The sequence below is a fragment of the Nyctereutes procyonoides genome, unplaced genomic scaffold (assembly GCF_905146905.1).
Source record: "Nyctereutes procyonoides isolate TBG_1078 unplaced genomic scaffold, NYPRO_anot_genome, whole genome shotgun sequence".
Lineage (NCBI taxonomy): Eukaryota > Metazoa > Chordata > Mammalia > Carnivora > Canidae > Nyctereutes > Nyctereutes procyonoides.
The window spans coordinates 40274342-40297306 of NW_026575131.1; the positions used below are offsets into that span (position 1 = coordinate 40274342).

Sequence of the window (22965 nt, forward strand, 5' to 3'; positions counted from 1 at the left end):
GCTATGCCATCATACCTTCAAGAGCTCCTGTCTTCTCACCTTTTGCATACAACATCTGGATGATTCTAGGGTGGGAGGGTTGGGACTGTTGTGGTTTTACCCAGCTTTTACTGATAATATTTTTCAGCCCCCAGAGTGTGAAAGGCCGGAATGACACGTTTTATCTGACGCCTGAGCCAGTGGTGGCCCCCAATAGCCCAATCTGGTACTCGGTCCAGCCTATCAGCAGAGAGCAGATGGGACAGATGCTGACTCGGATCCTGGTGATACGAGAAATTCAGGAGGCCATTGCAGTGGCCAACGCAAGCACCATGCACTGAGATCCCTAAGCCATGGTGCAAGGGAGATGATCCAGGAAAAAAAAAATGGACAGACTTTCACACTAAAGAAGAGGCCTCCATTTTTTCTTTCTTTCTTTTTTTTTTTTTAATTGGTGTAGTTATGAAGCCTTTCAGACTGCTTCTGTTTAAAATGTAAAAGGAAACTTTGCCTTCTGTGCGTCACCGTAAATCTGCTGCAGCAGATTTCTCAGCCCGTGGGGGGCTCTGGGTTTCCTGAAAGCCAGATGTCCTAGAAAGTTGCTGGCTGGCTTTTTCTTTTTTGTCTGGGGCCTGGGGAAAGGGCTCGGACTGTTAGGAGAAATATGGCCCCTTCCCTTACTCCAGAAAGATGGAATTAGTGACGGACCCTCCAGGGAATCTCCCCAGCTGGCTTCCACTCTGACTGGCAGACGTCGTTGACCACAGGGGAGCCATGGTCTTTACTTTCTTCATGCTCAGACATAAACTTAGCATCTTAATGGAAGGAAAATGAGGGGAACTTCAATTATGATTTATTAAAGACAATTTCTATTACACCCTCCTTTATGACAAGTGACATTTTAGATGTTAAAGTAAAAACTTTACCATGCCTTTTTTTTTTTTTTTTTGGCCTAACATTGAGGCCTTAAACCTGAGGCTCCTGTGCCTGATGGAATTCTTGTAACATACACTTGTGTATCATATAAAGATACCACTCTGTTTCTCTTATGTATTCTTAATCTAGTTGTTTATTAAGAATGACAAGCACGTCTTTTCAACATGCTAGTGAACATCGACTCTTTATTTGGGAAGAACCTGGCGGGCCATTAGAAGCAAATCTTGCCTGCTAATTGAACGGGTCACAGTCCTGTGGGAGGGGGAAGCTTCGGGAACACTCGCGTCTGTACTCCTACGGCGCGCTTTGCGCATGCGTTCTTTCGGTAGCTCCGCCCTGGAAGCGTGCGGGCTCCGCCTGTTCGCACTGCGTCCTGACGTTAGCGGCGCGCAGGACGCAGTGACGATATCCGCGGGTTTATATTGGCGCGGCCCAGACGGCAGAGGCCTCTGCGGCGCGGTCTTCGGACACACGCGGCTTTGCCCGGTGCTGGCCATGGCCGACTACCTGATTAGCGGGGGCACGTCCTACGTGCCAGACGACGGGCTCACAGCACAGCAGCTGTTCAACTGCGGGGATGGCCTCACCTACAAGTGCGGGCCTAGCGGGCTCACCTGGGCGAGGAGTGGGGTGGCGCGCTGGCCTGGGAGGCCGGGTGGGGTTTTCCTCTGAACCCGCTTGGACCTGGGCATGGGAGACAGGTTCCGGAAAATCCCCTTCCCGTCTCTGGGGTTCCGTTTGATAGATCTGAAGTGGGGCGGGATGGAGGAGGCATCTTGGCAGTGCTTGAGATTCCAGACTAGAAGCTCCATTCTCTCAGCACATGGAGTTGTCAGGGTGCCAGGGTCGCTGATGACAGCTAGGTGGCAGAAAAGGTCCTGACTCCATCTCCACCTTGTGATTTGTCTGCCCTGCCTTGACACGGGCTAGGTCAGTGCTCTCTAGGCCCAAATGCCTTATGACATGATCTATGGGGATGGAATCTCAGGCTGCCCTAATCCTGAGCCTTATTCCCAATTCACTCCCCTCCCCCGTAGTGACTTTCTCATTCTCCCTGGGTACATCGACTTCACTGCAGACCAGGTGGTGAGTATGGCCAGAAATTGGGTCCTGAGCGTCAAGGTTGGGTAAGGTACTTGTTTTCCCTGGTCTTTTGGCTACCACATCAGGTTTGGGCATGCGGGTGGATTCTTTGGAAATCTTATTGGCATGCAGGTCATACAGAGTACTCGGTTTATGGGGGACCTGACACCATCCTGAGGCATATGAGGTGTTTTTCCACATTAGCTGGCTGTATTTCCTCAGGACCTGACTTCTGCTCTGACCAAAAAGATCACTCTGAAGACCCCACTGGTTTCCTCACCCATGGACACAGTCACAGAAGCTGGCATGGCCATAGCAATGGCGGTGAGCATCATGGGGTGGAAGGACAAAAGAAGGGGCCTCACACTTTTCCCCAAAGACCTACACAGCCATGCTGCTTTGTCTTTTTTTTTTTTTTTTACCTTTTGTTTATCGTGTAGCTTACAGGTGGTATTGGCTTCATCCACCACAACTGTACACCTGAGTTCCAAGCCAACGAAGTTCGGAAAGTGAAGGTCAGAAGGGCAAGGATCATGGTCAAGAGCTCCTGGGAATTGCACTGAGGTGGAGTGGGGTGGAAGTGGGGGATTTATTCTCTTTAGGGTCCTTTCTTCCCCACTTTGGGGTTCATTAGACCCTGTGTCCTAGGCAACAGAAGAGGACCGGGTGGATAGTACCTATAGCCCACTCATGTTTGAACTGTGATTTGGTCATATGGTACTGCCAGAGGGGGAGTTGGCAGAGACCCCAGGCTTCAAACTGGTAAATGTGGTTCAGAAATGTTCTTACCATCCCTTCCAGAAATACGAGCAGGGGTTCATTACAGACCCTGTGGTCCTCAGCCCCAAGGATCGAGTGCGAGATGTGTTTGAAGCCAAAGCCCGGCACGGATTCTGCGGTATCCCAATCACCGATACAGGCCGGATGGGGAGCCGTTTGGTGGGCATCATTTCCTCAAGGGACATAGATTTTCTCAAGGAAGAGGAACATGACCGGTTTTTGGAAGAGGTGAGTGCAACTGACAAAGCAAAGCCAAGTTCTGGTGGCCAAGGCTTAAGACACCATCTGTTGCCTGAATGGCATCTCTGGGGGCCTCTGCTTCCAGGAAAGGTGAATGCCCTGCCAACTGTCTGACCCCTTCATAGAGTTCCTGGAGTTCTTCCCCACCAGATGTTCTCAATCTGCCCAAGTGTTTGCCAGCACACATGCTAAGTTGCCACTCCCAAGGTGGGGTCAGTGCTCAAGGACCAACTTTGGCCTCCTCTTGTCATTGCTCTGGCATGGCCCTTCTTTCTCTATTATGTAACAGGATGTTCTGTGTACCATATTGTCTTTTCTACTTAATTTTCACCCATGCTACTATATTGCTAGACTAGCTATTGGGTTCACTTAAGGTGGTTTGAGTACAAGGTAGGATCATGGTGGTATGTGGAACATCATCCAAGTTAGGGCAGGGTCTGTTGGGAGGTCTGGTCTCTGGCCCTTTCTCAGAGCTCCCCTCCCTTATAGATCATGACGAAGAGGGAAGACTTGGTGGTAGCCCCTGCAGGCATCACACTGAAGGAAGCAAATGAAATTCTTCAGCGCAGCAAGAAGGGTGAGTTCTGCAGGTGGAAGGGTTCTGGAACCAAAGACCAGCGTTCTGATTTATGTACCTTCCCTACCCCCAGGAAAGTTACCCATTGTAAATGAAGATGATGAGCTGGTAGCCATCATTGCCCGGACAGACCTGAAGAAAAACCGAGATTACCCACTGGCCTCCAAAGATGCCAAGAAGCAGCTGCTATGTGGAGCAGCCATTGGCACTCATGAAGATGACAAGTACCGGCTGGACTTGCTAGCTCAGGCTGGTGTGGATGTAGTGGTTTTGGTGAGCTCTTGCACAGGCAGGGTGTGGTGGTTGGGACAGCTGTCATATTATCAGTCTCACTGAATCTTTCTCCCTATCCCAGGATTCTTCGCAGGGAAACTCCATCTTCCAGATCAACATGATCAAGTACATCAAAGAGAAATACCCCACTCTCCAGGTTATTGGAGGCAATGGTGAGGCAAGACTGGGCACCCAAGGATGTAGAATAAGAATTAGGAGAGCTAGACTCCCACTCAGACCTTCACACAAGCCTTTTACTGTTCCTTACTATAGTGGTCACGGCTGCTCAGGCCAAGAATCTCATTGATGCTGGTGTAGATGCCCTGCGGGTGGGCATGGGCAGTGGCTCCATCTGCATCACCCAGGAAGGTAGGAAATGCTTCAGTGGGACCCTCAGAGGCCCTGGCTTCAGCAGGACCCTTAGCCCCATATGGCCCAAAGCCAAGCACTCTGTGGAAACTATACTGAGTCCTCCCAATAGGGGCAATCCAGGGCCAAAAAGGCCCCTTGAATGGATGACATGGCTGGAAGACGAGCTCGTCATTCCTCACCTGCCACTCCCTGCCCCTTCCCCCTTGCCTAGCCTGGCCTTCTTGCTCCTGCTATGCACCCTCTCTAAACTCTGGTCTGTTTGTTTTATTTAGTGGCTCCCAAGATCCCTCCAGACATAAAGTCCCACAGCCCCAAATGCCCTTCTACTGTCAAGGGCTGCTATAGTAAGTCCAGCCCGGCCCACTGGCCCGGCCCAGCTGCCCACTGCCCGGCTGCTTGGTTGACTGTAGCTGTAGCTCCCGGGGTTTGTGGTGCTGTTGGGTGGGCAGGGCAAACTGAATGACAGACCATGGTTTTGGGGGCTGCTGGAGAACACAGCTCCTTCCTCTTACTGGGGTGCTCATAGGGGACCTTCTTCCCCAGGTATGCCCTAGTCTGCCCACATTTCCTACAGTAGGCACAGCTCAAGGACCAACAAGCTCTCCCTTCCACGTGACCACTGCCCTGATTTTGCCCAAGCTGCCAACCATGCAGGGAGGGAGTGGTGGACCTCTGGGTACTAACTGCACGGTAACCCCTACCCCCACTTGATACCAGTTGGGTGGGGGCTTTTTCCCGGCTGCTGACTGCATGTGCCTGAGGCTGCCCTGGGCCATGTACACATGCACGCGCACACGCAGGGTTAAGTGGAGGCCATCACAGCTGTTTGAACTGTTGAAGGCAGATGGGGCAGCAGCCATTCCAGACATGACTTTTTTCAACCAGGCTGCAGTCCTGGTACAGGTGTATCTTGAGAGCTCCTGGGTACTGAGTTACGGCCACAGGGCCCCTTGCCTGTCCCCATTAATTCCACCCACCCATCTGTTCCATTTCTCAATAGTGTTAGCCTGTGGGCGGCCCCAGGCAACAGCAGTGTACAAGGTGTCAGAATATGCAAGGCGCTTTGGTGTTCCTGTCATTGCTGATGGAGGAATCCAAAATGTGGGTCATATTGCCAAAGCCTTGGCCCTTGGGGCCTCCACAGGTGAGGCCCAGCACCCAGGGAGTCTGGTGGGATTCCTTCCCCAGTGCCACTCAGGGTCTGCTCCCATCACTCCTATCTGTCCATAGTCATGATGGGCTCCCTCCTGGCTGCTACCACTGAGGCCCCTGGCGAGTACTTCTTTTCTGATGGAATCCGCCTAAAGAAATACCGTGGTATGGGGTCTCTTGATGCCATGGACAAGCATCTCAGCAGCCAAAACCGGTATTTCAGGTAGGACAGGAAGACAAGTTACCCTATGCTGACAGCCTTGTACTGATAACCTTATCCATCCTTGACCTTTCCTATGTTGTCTTGCCTCTCCCTACAGCGAAGCTGATAAAATTAAGGTGGCCCAGGGGGTGTCTGGGGCTGTGCAAGACAAAGGGTCCATCCACAAATTTGTCCCCTACCTGATCGCTGGCATCCAGCACTCCTGCCAGGACATTGGTGCCAAGAGTTTGACCCAAGTCCGGTAAGCCTGGGGAGCTGGGAGATGGGTAGAGGAGCTAGTTGAAGGTTAGGTACCCCATCTGATACTTGCACCTCTTCAGAGCCATGATGTATTCTGGAGAACTCAAGTTTGAGAAGAGAACATCCTCAGCTCAGGTGGAAGGTGGTGTCCACAGCCTCCATTCGTAAGTGGTGGACCCTTTTGTACCCACCTACCCTTGGGGCAGAGGTTTCTGCCATGCCTCCTTCCTCCTGCCCCTACCTCAAAGCTGGTTATTCTCCTTACAGGTACGAGAAGAGGCTTTTCTGAAAATGGATACAGCATACCCCCTTGGTTTTTCAATAAAAGTTTGGGGAAAAAAAAATGATGCCTGATCTTTGAGATCTACAGGCAGATGTGGTGGCCAATATCACAGATGCACACAAACACAACACTCATTTGTAGGGAAAGTCTTCAGACCCGGAAGCCAGGATATTCCTTGGATCTGGAAGGAGATACTAGTTCTAGATTCAGAAAGTCCCTCCTGAGCAGCTCACAAGGTAGGTCTGGCCAGTTCTGGCTCCTAAGGGTTCAGTCTCACATTGTGGCTGCTTAGGACAGGTCATGGAATAGTCCATGGAGGCTTTGGACTGGCACCCATTGATAGGGCTTCCTGCTAGGCCACATGGGACCAGGCTAAGACCCACATATGTAGTCTCTAACTCGAATCCCCAAGGGCCTTGTGGAGAAAGCACTGAGGTCCCCTCAAACCTGCATGTGAGCAAGTTAGGTAGATTTGCAGTTTTAACAGGTGCCTACACTGTCTCCTGCCTCTGAGAAGCTAAGTAGTCTAGATAAATGATTTCTTCACAACTCCCACCATGAGCCCACTGAACCTGTGGCTCCTCCTGGCCAGCAACACATCTAATACAAAATGGGAAAAGTGGATTAAATTATTAATTTGCTGGCAAGAAAGACAAAAGTTACAGTGCCAAAGGGGGAAGGGCTAGTGAGAGCGCTGCAAACCCCTGCGCTCTGGAACAAGTGCCAGAGCCTTCCTGGATAGGTTAGGTCGGTTCCTGCTGGTTCACTCTGGAGCTTGTGCCAAAGATGTGAGCATAGTCCCTCCAGGTGGAGGAATAAGAGCAGCTCCTGTTACTCGGCCTTCATGACACAGGAAGTTGAAAGTGGCACAGGCATTGGGCTGCAAAGAGAAAGCCTGCATCAGCTTGGCTAAGGCCAGGCCTGGGCCCTGCTCAGCACTCCCCAGTGGCAGGACTTACCGTATCCTGTACTTCCACCGCGATGCCCCGCTGCTTCAGGGCTTGCAGCACCTGGGGCTGCAGCCGTTCAGTCCGGTCTCCGGTGCCCACCACAACAATCTCTAGGAAAAGACGACCACCACTAGCCAATGGCAGGTGTGTGGGGAAGCTGGGGCGGGGTGGCTTTTGGCTCTCTAGGGCTGGAAGCACCTCAGCCCTCCCCTTCACCAGTACCTATTCGGGGCTCCAGCAACCAGAAGAGCGAGAAGCTTTCTTCGATGATGTCCCGGTGAGTTCCTACCTGTGTTGGGAGGAGGCAGGTTAAACACAAGTTCGCGCAGTTTTCCCCACAGAGCCCTTACCTGCGCCACAAAGGGGTAATGAAAAAGCCAAGTTTGCCGGGGACCCTGGCCCTCCGCCTCCTCACTGCTCACGTTCCACTGCACCACCGAGTGCGGGAGCAGCGCGCAGGGCCCAAGGACGCGATTTCCATTGACCATGAAGCCGCGGCTGCTGTAGCTGTCGATATACATGGACTGCGGGGACTCGCGCTGCAGCAGGGAGATGCGCGTCCGCTGATACAGCTCGTCGTCCGCCGGCGTGAGCCGATGCCCTCGCTGTGGGACCCTGCGGAGGGGTATGCTCAGGGCCTAGGGGGCCAGGAGGGGCCGGGCCGCGATCGCCGGCCGAGGGGTGAGGGCAGGAGAATCAGGGACGCTCACCACAGCAGCTCGGCTGGGGCGCAGCGCAACGCCGCTTGCGCTCGGCATAGGCCGCGAAGCACGAACGCGGCGACCATGGCGGACCAACTTGCTGGGAGGCCGGCGCTGGGTCAGTCGGGTCGTGGCGGAGCCCACCGCGGCGTGGCGACAGCGCCCCCTGCGTCCCGGAGGGCACCGCGCAGGTCGGCTGCCCCGGCGCAGGATTTTGAGGGACTCAACTGATGCCAATTGTCCCAGGAGGGCCCATCCCCCAGCGCGGCTCCGGTGTCTGCACCTGCCGCCCGCCCCGCCCCGGGTCCCCGCAGACCGTCCTGGGGGAGCCAGACACCTGGTGGCGCGGCAGGCCTCAGAGTGCAGCCTCGGCCCCCGCCACAACCTGGTCCCCGGCTCTCAGCCATTACGAAGGGCTCTTGGGGACTGGGGCGGAGCGGCCGCGCACCTGGTCGAGTCCCGCACACCTGCTCAGGGCGTGGGGGCCAGCCTCCAATCCCCTAATCCCAGGCTTTGGGGCGTCGGGTTCCCAGGGCGGGGCGGCGGGCTCAGGTTTCCCTCGCTCTCCAGCGAGTCACGCCCCTCCCTAACCGTCACCCGCGCGACCGTTGGCGTCGCCGCCGCGCGTCTCCTGGGGCGTGGCTGCGCGTGGATTGGCTTCTCGGCAGCGCGAGGGGGCGGGGCTGATTGGTTTCGCCTTAAAATGGCTCCGAGTCTGCGGCCCCGGCCAGCGGAAGGGAACGCCGAAGTAGGGAGTTTGTGGCTTTTCGGGTGGGATCGACCGGGCCGACAGGACCAGATACTGAACTAGACAGCGGCTGGAGCATCTCCCTGTCGTCGCTCACTCTGCTCGCGGCCGAGAATTCCCCGACCCCCCGTCTTGAGCCGAATCAGAGGGCCTACTGGCGCGAGAGTCGCTGGCGCCCGCGCGGGTTTCAGGCATCTCCGCGCCCCCACCGTGTCGTGGCCTCAAGGGAACGTTGACGCGTCTGCTACCCACGGGGCTGGGGGGTGGGGGGAGGGAGGTTCGGCAAAGCGGAAGACTCGCAATGGAGCCCGTGGGTCGCGTCGCCGCTACTGGGCCCCTGGCGGTCCGGGCGCTGGCAGAGTCACGGGACAAAGGGCCCCGGGTGCGGGGGTGTCACCGAGGCGGGTGCGCGGGTTTACTTCCTCTCCGGCCCCACAGGCAAGTTTCTCTTTTGGTCGATCCCGAAGCCCTCCCTGTCACCGTCACTGCACGGTGGCCTGGCTTCATGGGACCAGCAGGCGTAATCCTACCCTGCGGGTCTAATCCGGATCGGAACCGGTCCCAGGGGAGGCTCCCACCAGTCTTCCTATTGTTTGGGGGCCCAGGTGAGCGCCTCATTCCCACTACACTCGGTTTTACCCTCACTCCTAGGTCCGTCTTCTGGTACTGGGAATCGGGGGTCCTGATCTGGCCCCAGGGCAAGGGACCACCACCACCCCCGCTGGGGCATACCCATCGCCCCGCCCCCCCCGCCCCCCGCCCACGGCTGGACAGCGGGCAACGGAATCCCAAAAGCAGCTGTTGTCTCCAGAGCATTCCAGCTGCGCTTGGATTTCGTTCCCTGCTCTCCTGCCAGAGCAGCGTCCTGGCCTAGATGGGGTGGGCCAGCTCCTGACTCCCAGACCTATTTTATTTGGGTCGCCCTGGCCTCCGCCCCTCTCAGGGGCTCCCTCAGGCTGGAAGTGGTGGGCGTAGATGTCGGAGAGCCTGGGTTGTGATCATCTCTGGAACTTGGAGTAGCATTGACAAGGGAGGGCGGTCGCAGGGCCTTCAGTCAGGGCCGCAATGGCGGTGAGTCCCACAGGGCCACCCCAGCCCACAACTCGCTATAGATAGCCTTTCATTTCCTGGGGAAAACCCACCCCAACCGTCTTCGTGTACCAAGAGCAGCTGAAGTCTCCAGCTTGGCCTCCAGCCCTCCGCCCTGTTAGCAGCTCTCCCAGGGTCATGGGCCTGCGAAAAGGAAAGAGCTTTGGAATGACACGATCACTCCCGTTGAGTGGGCACCCAAGAAGCCATCGGGAATGTCGTGTCCGCCCAGTGCTCTTTCGGCGATCCCAGCAGGGCCTTGCAGCCCTGGCCCAGAAAGGGGTCTTGCCAAACTTCCTGCCCCTAAGACTCCCTCCTTTCTGAGTTCTGGGTACTCTCACTGCTCCAGAGCAGAAATTAAGGGTTTCCCACACTGTGCTGTGTCAGGTTCAATCTCCTGGAAAGAAAATAGAGGAAAGGGGGATTTAAGTTACACTGAAATGAAATTCCGGAGCCCTCGTGACACAGAGGGAAGAGCTTTCTCTCTGTAGTGAAGTGGGATGCTCCCAACTGAGAGCAGTCTTTAGACTGGGTCTTCTCACGGTCACATCGTTTATTTTGCCTACAATGGCTCGTTTCCTAAGCCAGGAGGCCAAAGTATCTCTGTTAATGTACACAAAGGTTAAAAGAAAAGAATTAAAAGCTGGTAATTCTGGAAACTATCGTGATGGTTCTAATTCCTCAAAAATCAAGAGAAGAAATTCTACCAGAGCACGCATTTTGCTTTAGTAAAGACGACCCAGATCGCAAGGAGGAAATGCTTGTAAATAACCTGAAGCCGGAGAACACAAATTGTTTCAAAAATAAGTTTTTTTTTTTAGGAAGTCGTGAAAGTGGCTTTAATATTAGCTGCTCTATTCCACTCACAAAACATTTAGAACTTCTGACGTTTGATCAAATGTCAAATTTGGGGAATGAGACGTTATCAAAAATAGGTTAAGATTTCGATGAGAAAAACAGTCCGGTCCGGGCCCCGCCCGGTAGCAAGGATCCTTTCCCTGGTTGCTAATGCCGGTGACGACGACAGAACTCTAGGCCTACAGCGGACCCCGAGATTCCGGACCCGGGGCAAGGCAGGGCAGACAGGCCGCGCGGAGGGAGTGCTGGGGCCGAAGGTCGGAAGCGGCCGCCACAATTCCCTCTGGCGCACCTGTCAGCTCAGGGACCGCCACCTGATACGCGCCCGGGTCAGTCGGCCCTCCCGGAAGTTCGGCTTTCTGACGCCCTGCTTCCGGTTCCGCTGGCTCCTTCCGGTCGCCATGGCGACGGGGCGCCTGGGGGTCGGAGAGACACTAGGGGCCCTCAACACGGCCCTGGGGCCTGGCGACCCAGTGTGGTTCAAGGAGACGCGTGCCCGCCACCTGCGCGCCCGAGACTTCCTGGCACCGCGGCCCGCGTTGCAAGCGCGCTTCGGGGATGGACAGGTGGGCACCAGCCGGGAGGGCGTGTGCAGCCAGTGGCAGCGCCGCAGCCCGCTCACCGCCCTTCCTTCCACAGGTGCCGGAGCGCGTGATCCGTGCGGTGGCCGGCCTGCAGGGACCCGGCGTGGCCCCGGTGATGCGCTGCGCGCCGACGCCCGCGGGCCTGGCACTCCAGCTGCAGCGGCCTGCCGTCTTCGAGCGCGTGCTCGGCGCTGTGCCCGCCTATGCCGTGCCCGCCGTGCCCGCCGCGCCCGGGCCGCGCGTCCTCCTGCACTGCCCGGCGCTGCGCGGCCCCCCTGGCTCGCTCCGCTTGAGCCGGCTGCGCGCCGTGCTCGTGGCCGATCATTTGGCGCGAGCTCTGCGCGCTCATGGGTGAGCGCGTCGCACGGCCACAAAGGCCGGGGCAGTGAGCTGGGCTTAGAGCCAATGCCGGTGGGAAGGAGGGGGAGCTGCGCCGGGTGCCCGATCTGAGACCCAACGCCCTCGCTTTGCAGGGTGAGGGTGCGCCTGGTGCCCGCCGTGCGGGACCCGCACATGCCGACCTTCCTGCAGCAACTGCGCGTAGACTGGCCCGCTGCCTCGGAGAGAGCCGCCACCGAAGCCCTGAGGAGCCGGGCGCTTGCAGAACTTGGCCCGGCCCGGGAGGGCGGAGCCCTGGCCCCCGGCGTCCTAGGCACAGTGTCCCTGAAGGAAGTGTTGCAAGAACGGGGACGCGCAGCTGGCTATGACCCCAAGCTAGACAAGTGTCTGGGTAGGAAATGGAGCCTTGCAGGGCCAGAGAGATGGTACCCTGTCTTCCTGGCTAGCCTGAATGCCCCTGTGTTCTTTGCAGTGACTGAGGATCAGCTGTCAGTGCTGGCCGAGCTGCAGGAGGCTGTAAGCCAGTGGCCTCAGGCCAGCCCTCCAGGCCTGGTTAGTAACTGACCCCCAGCCCCAACCTGTAGGCCTCTGGCAGGCCGTGTCCTGTGTCCACACAGTGACCATCCTCCTACCCTGTAGGCTGCGGCCCCACATGCCAGTGCAGACGTCTGCATGGTTGTACACGTGGTGAGCTGTGAGGAGGAGTTCCAGCAACAAAAGTTGGACTTGCTTTGGTGGAAGCTGGATGATCAGGCTCCTCTCACACAGGTAGGCTGGTGATGGTGGAGGTCCCCCGACCCCCATCCCCACCAACCTGAGGGCCCTTGAAAACCCACCAAGGGACATATTAGCTGAGTCCATAGGTGACACTTGACCTTAAGAGAGATGTTAGGCTTGGCGAATGGGTACTTGCAGCAGGTGTAGCGTCCTGGGAGATGGCAGGGTGTGGAGGCATCCTAAAGAACATTGAGGAGTAATAGATTGGGGAAGCTGGACTGTGTCCCGAGCAGTGAGCCTGAGAGGGGCACAAAACCTGGTGGCAAAGGGCGCTGGGGGAGTCCAGGCACCAGATTTAGGTTCTTTGAGGATCTATTGCTGGAGGTACCACCTCCTGGGCTAACCACCTGGTATCTTCCTGACAGAAGCACCTGGTCTGTGGCCCAGTGAAAGTCGCTGGTACGCCTAGCAAGTTGACTGCCCCTGAGTACTACGAGTGAGTAAGGCTGGAAGGGAGGCCACTGAGTTGAGGGGGGGATTCACCATCACCCCCCCTGCCCCGGGAGGTGCCTCTGAGCCCTCCACTCACCCTTCTCCAAATGCAGGCTCCGCCACACCCAGGTGTGCAAGGCATCCGCACTGAAGCATGGCAGGGACCTGGTGCAAGGTGCGGCTGGGGAAGCCTGGCTGTGCCCTGCGGGAGGGGCAGGTCACTTGCTTTCCTGCCTGCCCAGGCTGACCAACTATATTCCCTCAGAGCCAGCCTGGACAGAGGTCTTCAGCATTCTCTCTGCAGCAACTATCAAGTTTGAGATGCTCAGCACTGCTCCACAGAGTCAGGTGAGCCTGGATGCCATGCGGGATCGGGGCTAGTGGAATGGGGTGCGAAGGCTGCACTCATGCCCCCTTCCTCAGCTTCTCCTGGCCCTGGCCGACAGCAGCATCTCCACAAAGGGCACCAGGAGTGGCACCTTCGTCATGTACAACTGTGCCCGGCTTGCCACGCTATTTGAGGGGTACAAGCACAGCACAGAACAAGGTCTGTACCCCACTTTTCCACCTGTGAGCAGTCTCGATTTCTCACTGCTACAGGATGAGGTGAGTGTCCTCCTGGGTAGCTAGGCACCTGCAGGAGGTTGGGACCTCCCCTCCTAGCACCCTTCTCCCCCCCACCCCCACCCCCAGGGCGAGTGGCTGCTGCTCTTCAATGGCGTGCTCCCTTTCCCAGACCTGCTGGGCCAGACAGCAGCCCTGGCATGTGCAGCCTCAGGGCTCCACGTGACTGCGCGCACTGAGACGGTGAGCCAGAGAAGACCGGGACAGACACTGCACACTCGATGCTTTATTCTGGGCTGGGCACGAGATCAAAGAGACCGGCCAGTGACTCAGTCTCTGTCTCTAGATGTGCAAGTTCCTGGTCCAGCTCAGCATGGATTTCAGCTCGTACTATAACCGAGTACACATCCTAGGGGTAAGTACACAACAAGAGGGGGTGGGGGATTGCAGGGGGGGCAAGGAAAGCAAAGAATGAGACCAGCAGGCCCCTCCTCTCCTCCAGGAGCCTCGACCACACCTGTTTGGTCAAATGTTTGCCCGTCTCCAGCTTCTGCGGGCCGTGCGTGAGGTGCTCCACACTGGCCTAGCCACGCTGGGTCTCCCTCCACTGAGCCACATCTAAGGCCACAGAGACCCCAATATCTAGGAATGTTTACAAAATCTTCACCTGGAAAAAAGATATAAAGATTATATTAGAGACCTGAAGCCAAAATAAATTGTTTCTGTTACATACAAAGCCCAGCCCCAGGGTGTATTTTTGGCCTGCCGGAACAGCACCCTACTCACCTCTAGCTCCTGCTCTGAAGTCAGGAACCCGCGGCTGCCGCCTCCTCCTCTCAAGGCACACTGGGCATGAGCACAGACGGTCACTCCTATTCCATTCTGTCTGCGAGCAGGTCCCATGCCCAGCACGCCGGCCACCGCGGGATACCTTAATCATACCAGTTGTAAACCTCAAGCCCCTGGCCCCCAAGAGCACAGCGGTGGCCAAACTCAGGGCTTACAGGCCAGCAGTCCATGTCCGCCACATCTGGGACATGGTACACAGTACTGTTCATGAAAGTGGGCTCACCGTGACCCAAACGCCAGAAGGTCAGCCGTTGGTCAATGGAGGCTGAGACCATGAGGCTTGGGCTTAGGATCTTAAGGCCTGTCACATGGGCAGCATGTGCACAGGGGACGGAATATTCCTCTAGCACATGCAACTGGGGTACCAGATCACCCCCCATGGCTTCTTCCAGCTCTGGCGCCTCCATGGCCAGCACAAAGACATGGAGGGAGCCATCCTCACTGCCACTAGCCACAAGATGGCCCTCACGTGTGGGCAGGGTGTGTAGGCTGTTGACACCACAGCTATGAGCCTGGACGGTCAGGCAGGGGGTACCCAGGCCTGGAGGAAGAAGATGGTTGTCAGGGCCCAGCCTGCCCCACGGCTGAAAACAAAGTGGGAGGCAGGAGGGACAGCCTTGGCTGCACACCAGCTACTCACGGTAGGGAAGCCCGGGGTCGGCCGGAGGCTCCAGGGCACCAGAGCCATGGTCCAGCACGGTAGTGAGATCCCAGAAGGCCAAACTGCCGTCGGTGGCTGCGCTGCACAGGAACAGCCTCCTGGGAACCAGGGAAGGGCAGCTGGGTCAGTGAAGAAGATGGAAAACAATGGGAGCCCCTGCCCAGCCACCATGCAGCCCTTCTCACCGCCGCTGGTTGGGTGCCTCGTGTGTAAAGGAATGGACCTTGAGGACACACCGCTTGTGGTGAAAGGTTTCAGCCAGGAGCTGCAGCCGCCGCCCTGAATCCTGCAAAAGGAAGAGCCTGGGGGGCGGAGGGTGGCTCAGCTTAGAACCCATTCTGGACAACCTTCCAACCTTTTTGTCTTCGCCCAGGGCCCTCTGCTCTCACTCACCTCACTGCTCCATCACTGCAGGCTGCAGCCACAAGGGGGCCGAGACCAGGCCGGTCGAGCTCACAAACAGCTAGGGACATGTACCTGCAGAGAAAACACCCGGACAGCAGTCAGGGGAAACCTGGGAGCAGCTGCAAGGGGCTTGCCCTGCATGACACCACCCCATGCTCCTGCCTTGCAGTACACGTCACCTGGTCTCTGGGTCCACCTTGACCATCCGGTGCCGATTGCGCTGCCGGTCCCAGTACTCATCTAGCCGGTGGGATGAAAGATGCATGACATGGCAGGCGAGGCGGCTTGGGGTGCTGGGGTCCGGGGTGACCATGATGCTGAAGCAGTGCATCTCAGCCCGGCCCCCCGCAGACACCACATGAGCAGTCAGGCCTGGCCGAGGATCCTGAGGGCCACCTGGGGTACCAATACCCCACACAGCGAGTGCACGCACGGAGGAAATATGGTTACAAACAGCTGTAAGTGCATGGGCTGAGCCAGTGGCTGTGGGGAGCGCCAGGACACAGACGGTAGTGTCCTCACTACACGTGATCACAATGTCAGTCAAACCTGGCCCCTCGCTGCCAGGCTCCAGGTGGTCAGGCTGCATGAAGCTGGGCACCTCATATTCAGGCCCCAGAGTGATGGTGCCCACACGCTTCACACAAGTGATCTCACGGCCATGCAGGCTCTCCCGGAGAATCACATGTGGCCGGGTGCAGCCACCCAGCGCCCGGTAGAGCATGACATCCCCATCTTTGAGGTAAGCAAAGGCCATAGCTGCCTCAGTATCAGAGAAGGCCCAGGAGCGGTGCCCTCCACCACAGTTGACGATGTGCAGCTTTTCATGTGACCGGGGACTCCACACCACAAACTCATTGGCATGGAAACCCAGGATTACCATACTCCCATCAGCCACCATGCGGAGCCCAGCCACCCAGTTCATGCCTCGACAGGACTTCTGCCTTAGGACTGGCTGCAGTTGGCCACCTCTCACAAAGAGCTGGTAGTAGGCACCATCGCGCCCTGTAGTATACACGTAGCCACCGTGGCAGGTGACTGACGTCACACCCTGCTTCCCATGCAGAGAAGGGAGGGTGGACACGGGGCCCCACTCAGTCAAGGCGGTTTCACCCCCACCACTGCCACTACCTGCTTCAAGTGCTCCAGTGACAGCTCCAGCCTTGCCCCCAACCCCAAGATCCTTGAGCAGAGCGGGTCTGGAGGGAAATAGCAACACAGAGCCCCGGCGGTCCCCACACACCAGGAAGTCACCAGGGGGCAAGAAGGCACTGCATGTGTGCCATCTCTGCTTGCTTGGAGGCAACAGGTACCGGCAACGTTCCTTTACAAAGATGGCTTTGCCAGTGGGCGCGGCTGTGATTTCCAGGCAAGCCACCACACCACTGGGGCCCGATGCCAGCAACAGGAGTTCCTCGTAACCACGCAGGGCCCAGCTCAGACTATGCACTTTCCCACGAAAGAGGGTCAAGTCCACGGCTGCAGTTGGAGTGTTGATGGGGACAACCTTGACACGACCCTCCCCGTTGGCCATGGCACAAAGTCCGAAACCCTCAGGACCTGGGGCTGCCTCCAGGAGGCAGTAGGACTGGAAGCGCTTGTCCTCCAGCAGCTGCTCCCAGCACTTGACCTCAAGGTCGTAGAGATACAGGGCCCCTGTATCAGTCACTGCCAGTAGTCGCCACGAGCCGGCCAGCGTCACAGCCTTGAGGGTACCTGGTCTGCTACGGGACTTGAAGCAGAGAGCTGAGACCCCTGAACCCGGGTACCCACGCCCTACCAGGTGCCACAGCCGGATGCCTGAGTCATCGCCCCCGGTTACCACCCAGGCCTGCCTCTCATGGGCAGCTATAGCCCGAATCCCACGACCCTGGTGGCCCCGAAAGGCCTGAAGGATCTCACCTTCATGGCTCCATACCAGGCAGACACAGTCTTCTCCTGCACTGATAAGGTAATTCTCTAGGAGCTTGACCTGCCACACACGGGCGCTGTGCCCAAAGCAGTGCCCAATATTCTGTACCCGACCTCCAGGCACCCTCAGGTCACCCACCTTCCAGATGCGGACGCTTCGGTCTTCTGAAGCTGTGGCCAACAAGCCCTTGCTTTCCAGGTATGACATGCTGAAGATGACACCCACATGCCCACTGACTCGTCGGTCAGGGGCCACAGGCTTATTGTCTATTAAAGCAGCTGCTGGGTACCAGACAAGGAGCTGATTGGAAACTGCACCTGCCACTATGGTCAACTCCTTCCAGGTGTCCCCGATCAAACAGGCTGAGGAGAGGGTGCACCTGTCTGTACAGGGTACCTCCTGCAGCATGCACCCTACCACAGGGTCATATAGCACTACTGAGTTATGGCCCAGGGCCAAGGCCACGTTGCCCTCAAGCCAACGTGCATCCCAGATCCAGTCAGACATGTTCCACAGGCCAGAGCGCCAGAGCTCCCGGAAGTGGCCAGGTCCCCAGCTAACTTTCACAATTCGGAGTCCCTTGCTCCCAAACACAGCCACCATAGCCTCCGAGTCAACGTCTCCACTTGGTTCTGGTCGCACCCGGAACCCATGGATAAGATAGTGGCCAAGCAGGTTCTGCACACGCTTCATCATCCGCAGATGGCCACCAAAATCGAGGCTGTACACCAGGACATCTGGCCCCTCACCTAGACAGAAGCAGAGAGCCACATCAGAACCTCACTCAACTCTGGTAAGCCATGAAGAGACACGGGCAGGCAAAATTCGGGTATATAATGTAGCCTGTGAATGCTCTAGAACACACAATCCTGCTAGTTTGAACCCTGGAAAACCCTTGGCCTCAGCTTCAGCTGGACTTTTAATGCGGACTTTCAGGTGCCTACAGTCACTCCAGACACCTCGGTTCAACCTGGCTTCCTCAAACACAGCCTCTTCCTCACCTCACCTAACTTCTCATGCTTCCAGCAGGAACCCTCGCAGCCTTCATCCCAAATCTGCAGTGGCATCTGCCTCTATGCACTCTTCCCACCCTCCCTCCCCTAGGGAAGAGGGGGTTTTCAAAGGTGATCCTCCCATGTTTGGGACATAGCAGAACCCCTCTGGATTTCCAAGAGCTTCTTCCATACAGCTCAGATGTGAGCATATTCAACACTGACATGAAAAACCAGGAGAGATGGCCCCCACATCGGTAGCCAAGGCTCCCATGACCCTCAACTGCCCTCTGGCTGCCTGGCAAGGCCCCTCTTACTCAATGCTTTTCACTCCACTGCTCACTCCATTGACTGTTACCAGCCTCTACTCAGCTCCAGCCCCAGCCCCAGCCTCAAACCAGGAAGATCATGGCTTATTCCCCTAAGCTTCCCACATCTTCTCATGTTCTCAGTCTCCAAGTCCCCTGTGCTCATTTTCTAAAGATTTTGCAAATCCTCCCCACCACACTGATTGTGGTCCAGGATATCAACTTCTTTTTTTTTTTTTAAAGATTTTTTTTTTTTAATTTTTATTTATTTATGATAGTCACACACACAGAGAGAGAGAGGCAGAGACACAGGCAGAGGGAGAAGCAGGCTCCATGCAGGGAGTCCGACCCGGGACGCAATCCCAGGACCCTGGGATTACACCCTGAGCAGATGCTCAACCACTGAGCCACCCAGGCATCCCTAGGATATCAACCTTTTAACCTGAGATCTTAACCTGAGATGACACTAATAGTCTCTCATGCTATTCTGAGCCTGCAATCTCAATCTTTCCACACTCGACATTCACTGAGCATCGATTATACACTAGACAAGGAACTACACGCTGGAGTAGTAAGACAAACACAGACCCAGGCTCCTGATCATCAGGCAGAAGCTAAACAGTATCACCTGGGATCCCTGGGTGGCGCAGTGGTTTAGCACCTGCCTTTGGCCCAGGGTGCGATCCTGGAGATCCGGGATCGAGTCCCATGTCGGGCTCCTGGTGCATGGAGACTGCTTCTCCTCTCCCTCTGTCTGTGTCTCTGCCTCTCTCTCTCTCTCTGTGTGTGACTATCATAAATAAATTAATTAATTAAAAAATAAGTAAATAAACAGTATCACCCAAATAAACTACATTGTTATATAACTTCGGTAAATTCCAAGAAAGAACTATACAGGCTGCTTTAACATAAAAGAGGGAAATCGACTTCTGTGATTTTTTCCCTCCAGAAGACATTTGGCAGTATCTGGAGACATTTTTGGTTGTCACAACTGGGTTATGTTAACTGGAATCTAGGAGTAGAAGCCTTGCTGTCTGTGATTTGAAACGTCCTGTGAGGGATCCCTGGGTGGCGCAGCGGTTTGGCGCCTGCCTTTGGCCCAGGGCGCAATCCTGGAGACCCGGGCTCGAATCCCACGTCGGGCTCCCGGTGCATGGAGCCTGCTTCTCCCTCTCCCTCTGCCTATGTCTGTCTCTCTCTCTCTCTCTCTCTCTGTGTGTGTGTGTGTGTGACTATCATAAATAAATAAAAATTGAAACGTCCTGTGAATCACAGACAGCCCCTCACCCAAAAAATGACCTGGGGGAAAGGGCGCAGGGTTTGAAAGATGGCAGACAACATGGACCAGCAACAAACTACCAACACCGTAGAAGAGCCCCTGGATCTCATCAGGCTCAGCCTGGATGAGCGAATTTTTTTTTTTTAAATTTTTTTATTCATTTATGATAGTCACACACAGAGAGAGAGAGAGGCAGAGACACAGGCGGAGGGAGAAGCAGGCTCCATGCACCGGGAGCCCGACGTGGGATTCGATCCCGGGTCTCCAGGATCGCGCCCCGGGCCAAAGGCAGGCGCCAAACCGCTGCGCCACCCAGGGATCCCTGGATGAGCGAATTTATGTGAAAATGAGAAATGACCGAGAGCTTCGAGGCAGATTACATGCTTATGATCAGCATTTAAATATGATATTGGGAGATGTGGAAGAAACTGTGACTACTATAGAAATTGATGAAGAAACATATGAAGAGATATATAAATCAACAAAACGGAATATTCCGATGCTTTTTGTCTGGGGAGATTGTGTTGTACTAGTTGCTCCTCCATTAAGAGTTAGCTGAAACAAAGAATTTATCGTGTATGGAATATAGGAGATTTTGTATGATTGCCTCTTTAAATGTAGAAGACATCAAAAGAGAAACCTGTATTCATTTTGATATTAAAAAATGACCAAGGATTCTTCCACTCCTGAAATGAGTTGATTTGCAGATAACTCAAAAATTCTTAAGCTAAAGGGTATTTTAATTTTTTTCCCAACTCTTTCAATAAATGTGATCACCAGGATGCAGAACTCTTTGTTCAGGAATTCATTTGCTCTGTTGTTTTCTCAGACAATTTCTGTTATTTTTTTCCTTTAAATTAAATTTCATGTTTCCTTTTTTAAATTTAAAAAAAAAAAAAAAAGACCTGGGCCAAAACATCAACAGTGCGGAGACTGAGAAACTCTAGTGTCATCTAAGCAGACTTGGTGAGTATCAGGGCAGGCCACCCTTAGAAATAAATAAGCAGTTGTAACCAGAGGAAGAGCAGGCATGCGGGGGAGATGGATGAACCTTTCTGGACGAAAGGAACAGCAAGTTTGATGGAGGTGAGCAAGAACTCTAGGTTGTGTGGTTGGAATAGGAAACAAAGGGCTGGGGGATAGACTAAGAGAATGATGCTGATGGTGTCCAGGAGCCAAAGGTGCATAGCCTCGAATGATGGCAATAAGTAGAGAAACAGACAGATGCCACAAGTTTGTGGTCAAAATCAACCAGACTGGCTTGAGGACTGACGGAGTGGCTTGGGCTTGGGCACCTGGGTGGCTGTTGTTCCCCTTGCTCAGCTGGAGCACCCAGCAGGAGTATTTCAATTTTAAAGCACCTGTGTACTTGGGCCTAGAACTTATAAACAAAGAAGGCTGGAAATTGAGATTATAAGCACACATAGGCATAATTTGAGAATTGTAAAAATATAAAAATCACTTTGGAAGTCACAGGAGCAGGAGAATTCACTTGAAGAGCTTTCTAACCCGCATTTCCTAAGTCATTTCCCTGCTTAAAACCCTTCAAAGGGCCTCTCTCCACGACCCACCATTAAGTCAGATCTAGGTATAAAATAAAACAATCTGGCCTCTGCTCATTTCTCCAGCCTCTTCTCCCAGACTCCACTCCTGCTCAGTCTCCCAGGAACTCCCTCTCTTCCCCAAAGTAACAAATTATCAGCATCAAGGCCTTTGGCAGGCTTATCCTCACCAAGAACTCACCTCTTCTCTGCTCTTAGCTCATTCCTGTGATTCTTTGGGTTTCTGCCTACCTAACCCCTTCTGCAGGAGCCTTAGAAGTCTAACCCATGGGATCCCTGGGTGGCGCAGCGGTTTGGCGCCTGCCTTTGGCCCAGGGCGCGATCCTGGAGACCCGGGATCGAATCCCACGTCGGGCTCCCGGTGCATGGAGCCTGCTTCTCCCTCTGCCTGTGTCTCTGCCTCTCTCTCTTTCTCTCTCTGTGACTATCATAAATAAACAAAAATTAAAAAAAAAAGAATATTAGAAGTCTAACCCATGATAGGAACCCTGGACTCCCAGAGCTCCCACACCAGATCCCTCCTCTTGCACAAAACCATTCTCTTAGGGGATGCCTGGGTGGCTCAGCTGTTGAGCGTCTGCCTTTGGCTCAGGGCGTGATCCCAGAGTTCTGGGATCAAGTCCCACATCAGGCTCCCTACATGGAGCCTCTTTCTCCCTCTGCCTATGTCTGTGCCTCTCCCTCTTGTGTGTCTCTCTTGAATAAGTAAATAACATCTTAAAAAAAAAAAACAAAAAACACCCCCATAGGATAGGAATCTCATTCAAGGCTTGAGAGTCAATGTCCTGCCTCAGGAACCTTAAAAGACCCAGCAGCACCACCATCAGTAACTAGTGGCTTCCATTCGGTCCTCAATGCTCTCCAGGGTTCTGCTGCTTCAGATGGCCCATGCTGCTTCTCGACCTGACCTTCCGCGAAAGGCCATCAACATTGGATTCCCTGGATGCAACTATCTCAGAAGAGGCCTCGGGGTCTGCCTCCGCAGCCACTGGCCCAATCGGAAAGGTTTCATCCTTGGTTTCCTGGTTTCCCGCCACCCATCCTCGTCATACTCACCTTCCACGGAGAAGCTCACCCGCCCCTCGGAGGCCAGAGCCCCGTCTACCGGGCCCCGCCCACCCCACCCCCCCAGATGCCACACCACAGACCGTCCCCTCCCAACTCCCCAACCTTGAGGGGGCTCACCTCCAACCTACCAGCTCCGCTCCCGGAAGGGGCCACACACCGTTCTCCCTCTCTTCCCCGCCTCCCAAGCCACTGCGGTTCCCCGTGCTTTCCCGCGGCCCCACCGCCCATTCCATGTCAGATGCAGATTGTGAAGGAACTCGACAGCCACATCGGGTTTTGTTGTGTTGGTTTGTTTTGTTTTGTTTTTTTGTCTTTGGGGCCCCTCCGGCCGGGTCTCCAGCCCATCTCCTGGGTTCCCGCCCACCTCCGTCGGGCTTCATCCGGCCGCCCGCCCTCCTCCTTAGGGGCATCCCTTTGTTCTCATGGTCCCGCCCCATGCGAGCGCCCGGGTTCTTATCCGCTAGCGCGCGCCTCGAGCCAAACCTCACCCGCCAACAGCCGATCCCCCACGCACTCCAGACCCGTGACCGGGAGCAGTATGAGCTCGGAGGTTGCCCGCGGCCAAACGTAGTCTTCGGGAGCGTCCATGACGATCCTCTAGCCGCAGCGCCTGCCTTTGCCAAGAAGGGATCTTGGGCTCTCGCGAGATGAACCTTCCTCGCGCGCAGCCGAGCGGATCTGCAGCGGCCTTAGCAACAGGTAGCCGAGCCCAGGGTCGCCCGCTGCCGATGTCCAATCACGACCCTTCG

The 22965-nt window shown here is 55.5% G+C and overlaps 5 protein-coding genes across 12 annotated transcripts in view; 3 read left to right on the plus strand and 2 right to left on the minus strand.

Moving 5' to 3' along the window:
• The window catches only part of QRICH1 (glutamine rich 1), a 52623-nt gene extending 51545 nt beyond the window's left edge, over positions 1-1078 (plus strand). For all 3 annotated transcript variants that reach the window (XM_055342951.1, XM_055342952.1, XM_055342953.1), the window contains one exon: positions 128-1078. In XM_055342951.1, the coding sequence (XP_055198926.1) occupies positions 128-320 (193 nt within the window). In that variant the 3' untranslated portion in view covers positions 321-1078. The remainder of the gene's footprint in view (positions 1-127) is intronic.
• A 255-nt stretch (positions 1079-1333) lies between these two features.
• On the plus strand, positions 1334-6183 carry IMPDH2 (inosine monophosphate dehydrogenase 2). 4 transcript variants are annotated; one of them, XM_055342954.1, is made up of 15 exons: positions 1334-1508; positions 1953-2001; positions 2203-2322; positions 2439-2513; positions 2800-3006; positions 3508-3595; positions 3669-3868; positions 3951-4041; positions 4142-4237; positions 4513-4584; positions 5241-5384; positions 5471-5615; positions 5713-5856; positions 5936-6019; positions 6123-6183. In XM_055342954.1, exons 1-15 carry the CDS (start codon positions 1411-1413, stop codon positions 6142-6144), a joined length of 1635 nt encoding a protein of 544 aa, XP_055198929.1. In that variant the 5' UTR covers positions 1334-1410; the 3' UTR covers positions 6145-6183. The 4 variants fall into 4 exon arrangements, with proteins under 4 accessions (XP_055198929.1, XP_055198930.1, XP_055198931.1 ...); XM_055342955.1 differs by having other exon boundaries at positions 1335-1508; positions 2221-2322; XM_055342956.1 differs by lacking the exon at positions 4513-4584 and having other exon boundaries at positions 1336-1508.
• Positions 6184-6753: 570 nt separating this feature from the next.
• NDUFAF3 (NADH:ubiquinone oxidoreductase complex assembly factor 3) lies at positions 6754-8107 on the minus strand. Its single transcript, XM_055342959.1, has 5 exons — positions 7799-8107; positions 7511-7703; positions 7311-7377; positions 7098-7198; positions 6754-7018 (listed from the first exon to the last, which is right to left on the minus strand). Exons 1-5 carry the CDS (start codon positions 7873-7875, stop codon positions 6902-6904), a joined length of 555 nt encoding a protein of 184 aa, XP_055198934.1. The 5' UTR covers positions 7876-8107; the 3' UTR covers positions 6754-6901.
• Positions 8108-10453: 2346 nt separating this feature from the next.
• On the plus strand, positions 10454-13916 carry DALRD3 (DALR anticodon binding domain containing 3). Of its 3 annotated transcripts, none has more exons than XR_008666842.1 (12): positions 10454-11050; positions 11124-11419; positions 11542-11798; positions 11880-11959; positions 12047-12175; positions 12550-12620; positions 12730-12791; positions 12882-12964; positions 13040-13222; positions 13353-13423; positions 13527-13595; positions 13683-13746. XR_008666842.1 is itself a non-coding variant. In XM_055343267.1 (12 exons), exons 1-12 carry the CDS (start codon positions 10574-10576, stop codon positions 13800-13802), a joined length of 1941 nt encoding a protein of 646 aa, XP_055199242.1. In that variant the 5' UTR covers positions 10454-10573; the 3' UTR covers positions 13803-13916. The 3 variants fall into 3 exon arrangements, 2 of the variants coding, with proteins under 2 accessions (XP_055199242.1, XP_055199243.1); XM_055343267.1 differs by having other exon boundaries at positions 13310-13423; positions 13683-13916; XM_055343268.1 differs by having other exon boundaries at positions 13079-13222; positions 13310-13423; positions 13683-13916.
• On the minus strand, positions 13714-22921 carry WDR6 (WD repeat domain 6). The gene is made up of 7 exons (XM_055343266.1): positions 22700-22921; positions 15275-17751; positions 15084-15167; positions 14876-14992; positions 14670-14788; positions 13967-14570; positions 13714-13847 (listed from the first exon to the last, which is right to left on the minus strand). The coding sequence occupies exons 1-6, from the start codon at positions 22802-22804 to the stop codon at positions 14113-14115; spliced, it is 3360 nt and encodes a 1119-aa protein (XP_055199241.1). The 5' UTR covers positions 22805-22921; the 3' UTR covers positions 13714-13847; positions 13967-14112.
• Between the last annotated feature and the right edge of the window lie 44 nt (positions 22922-22965).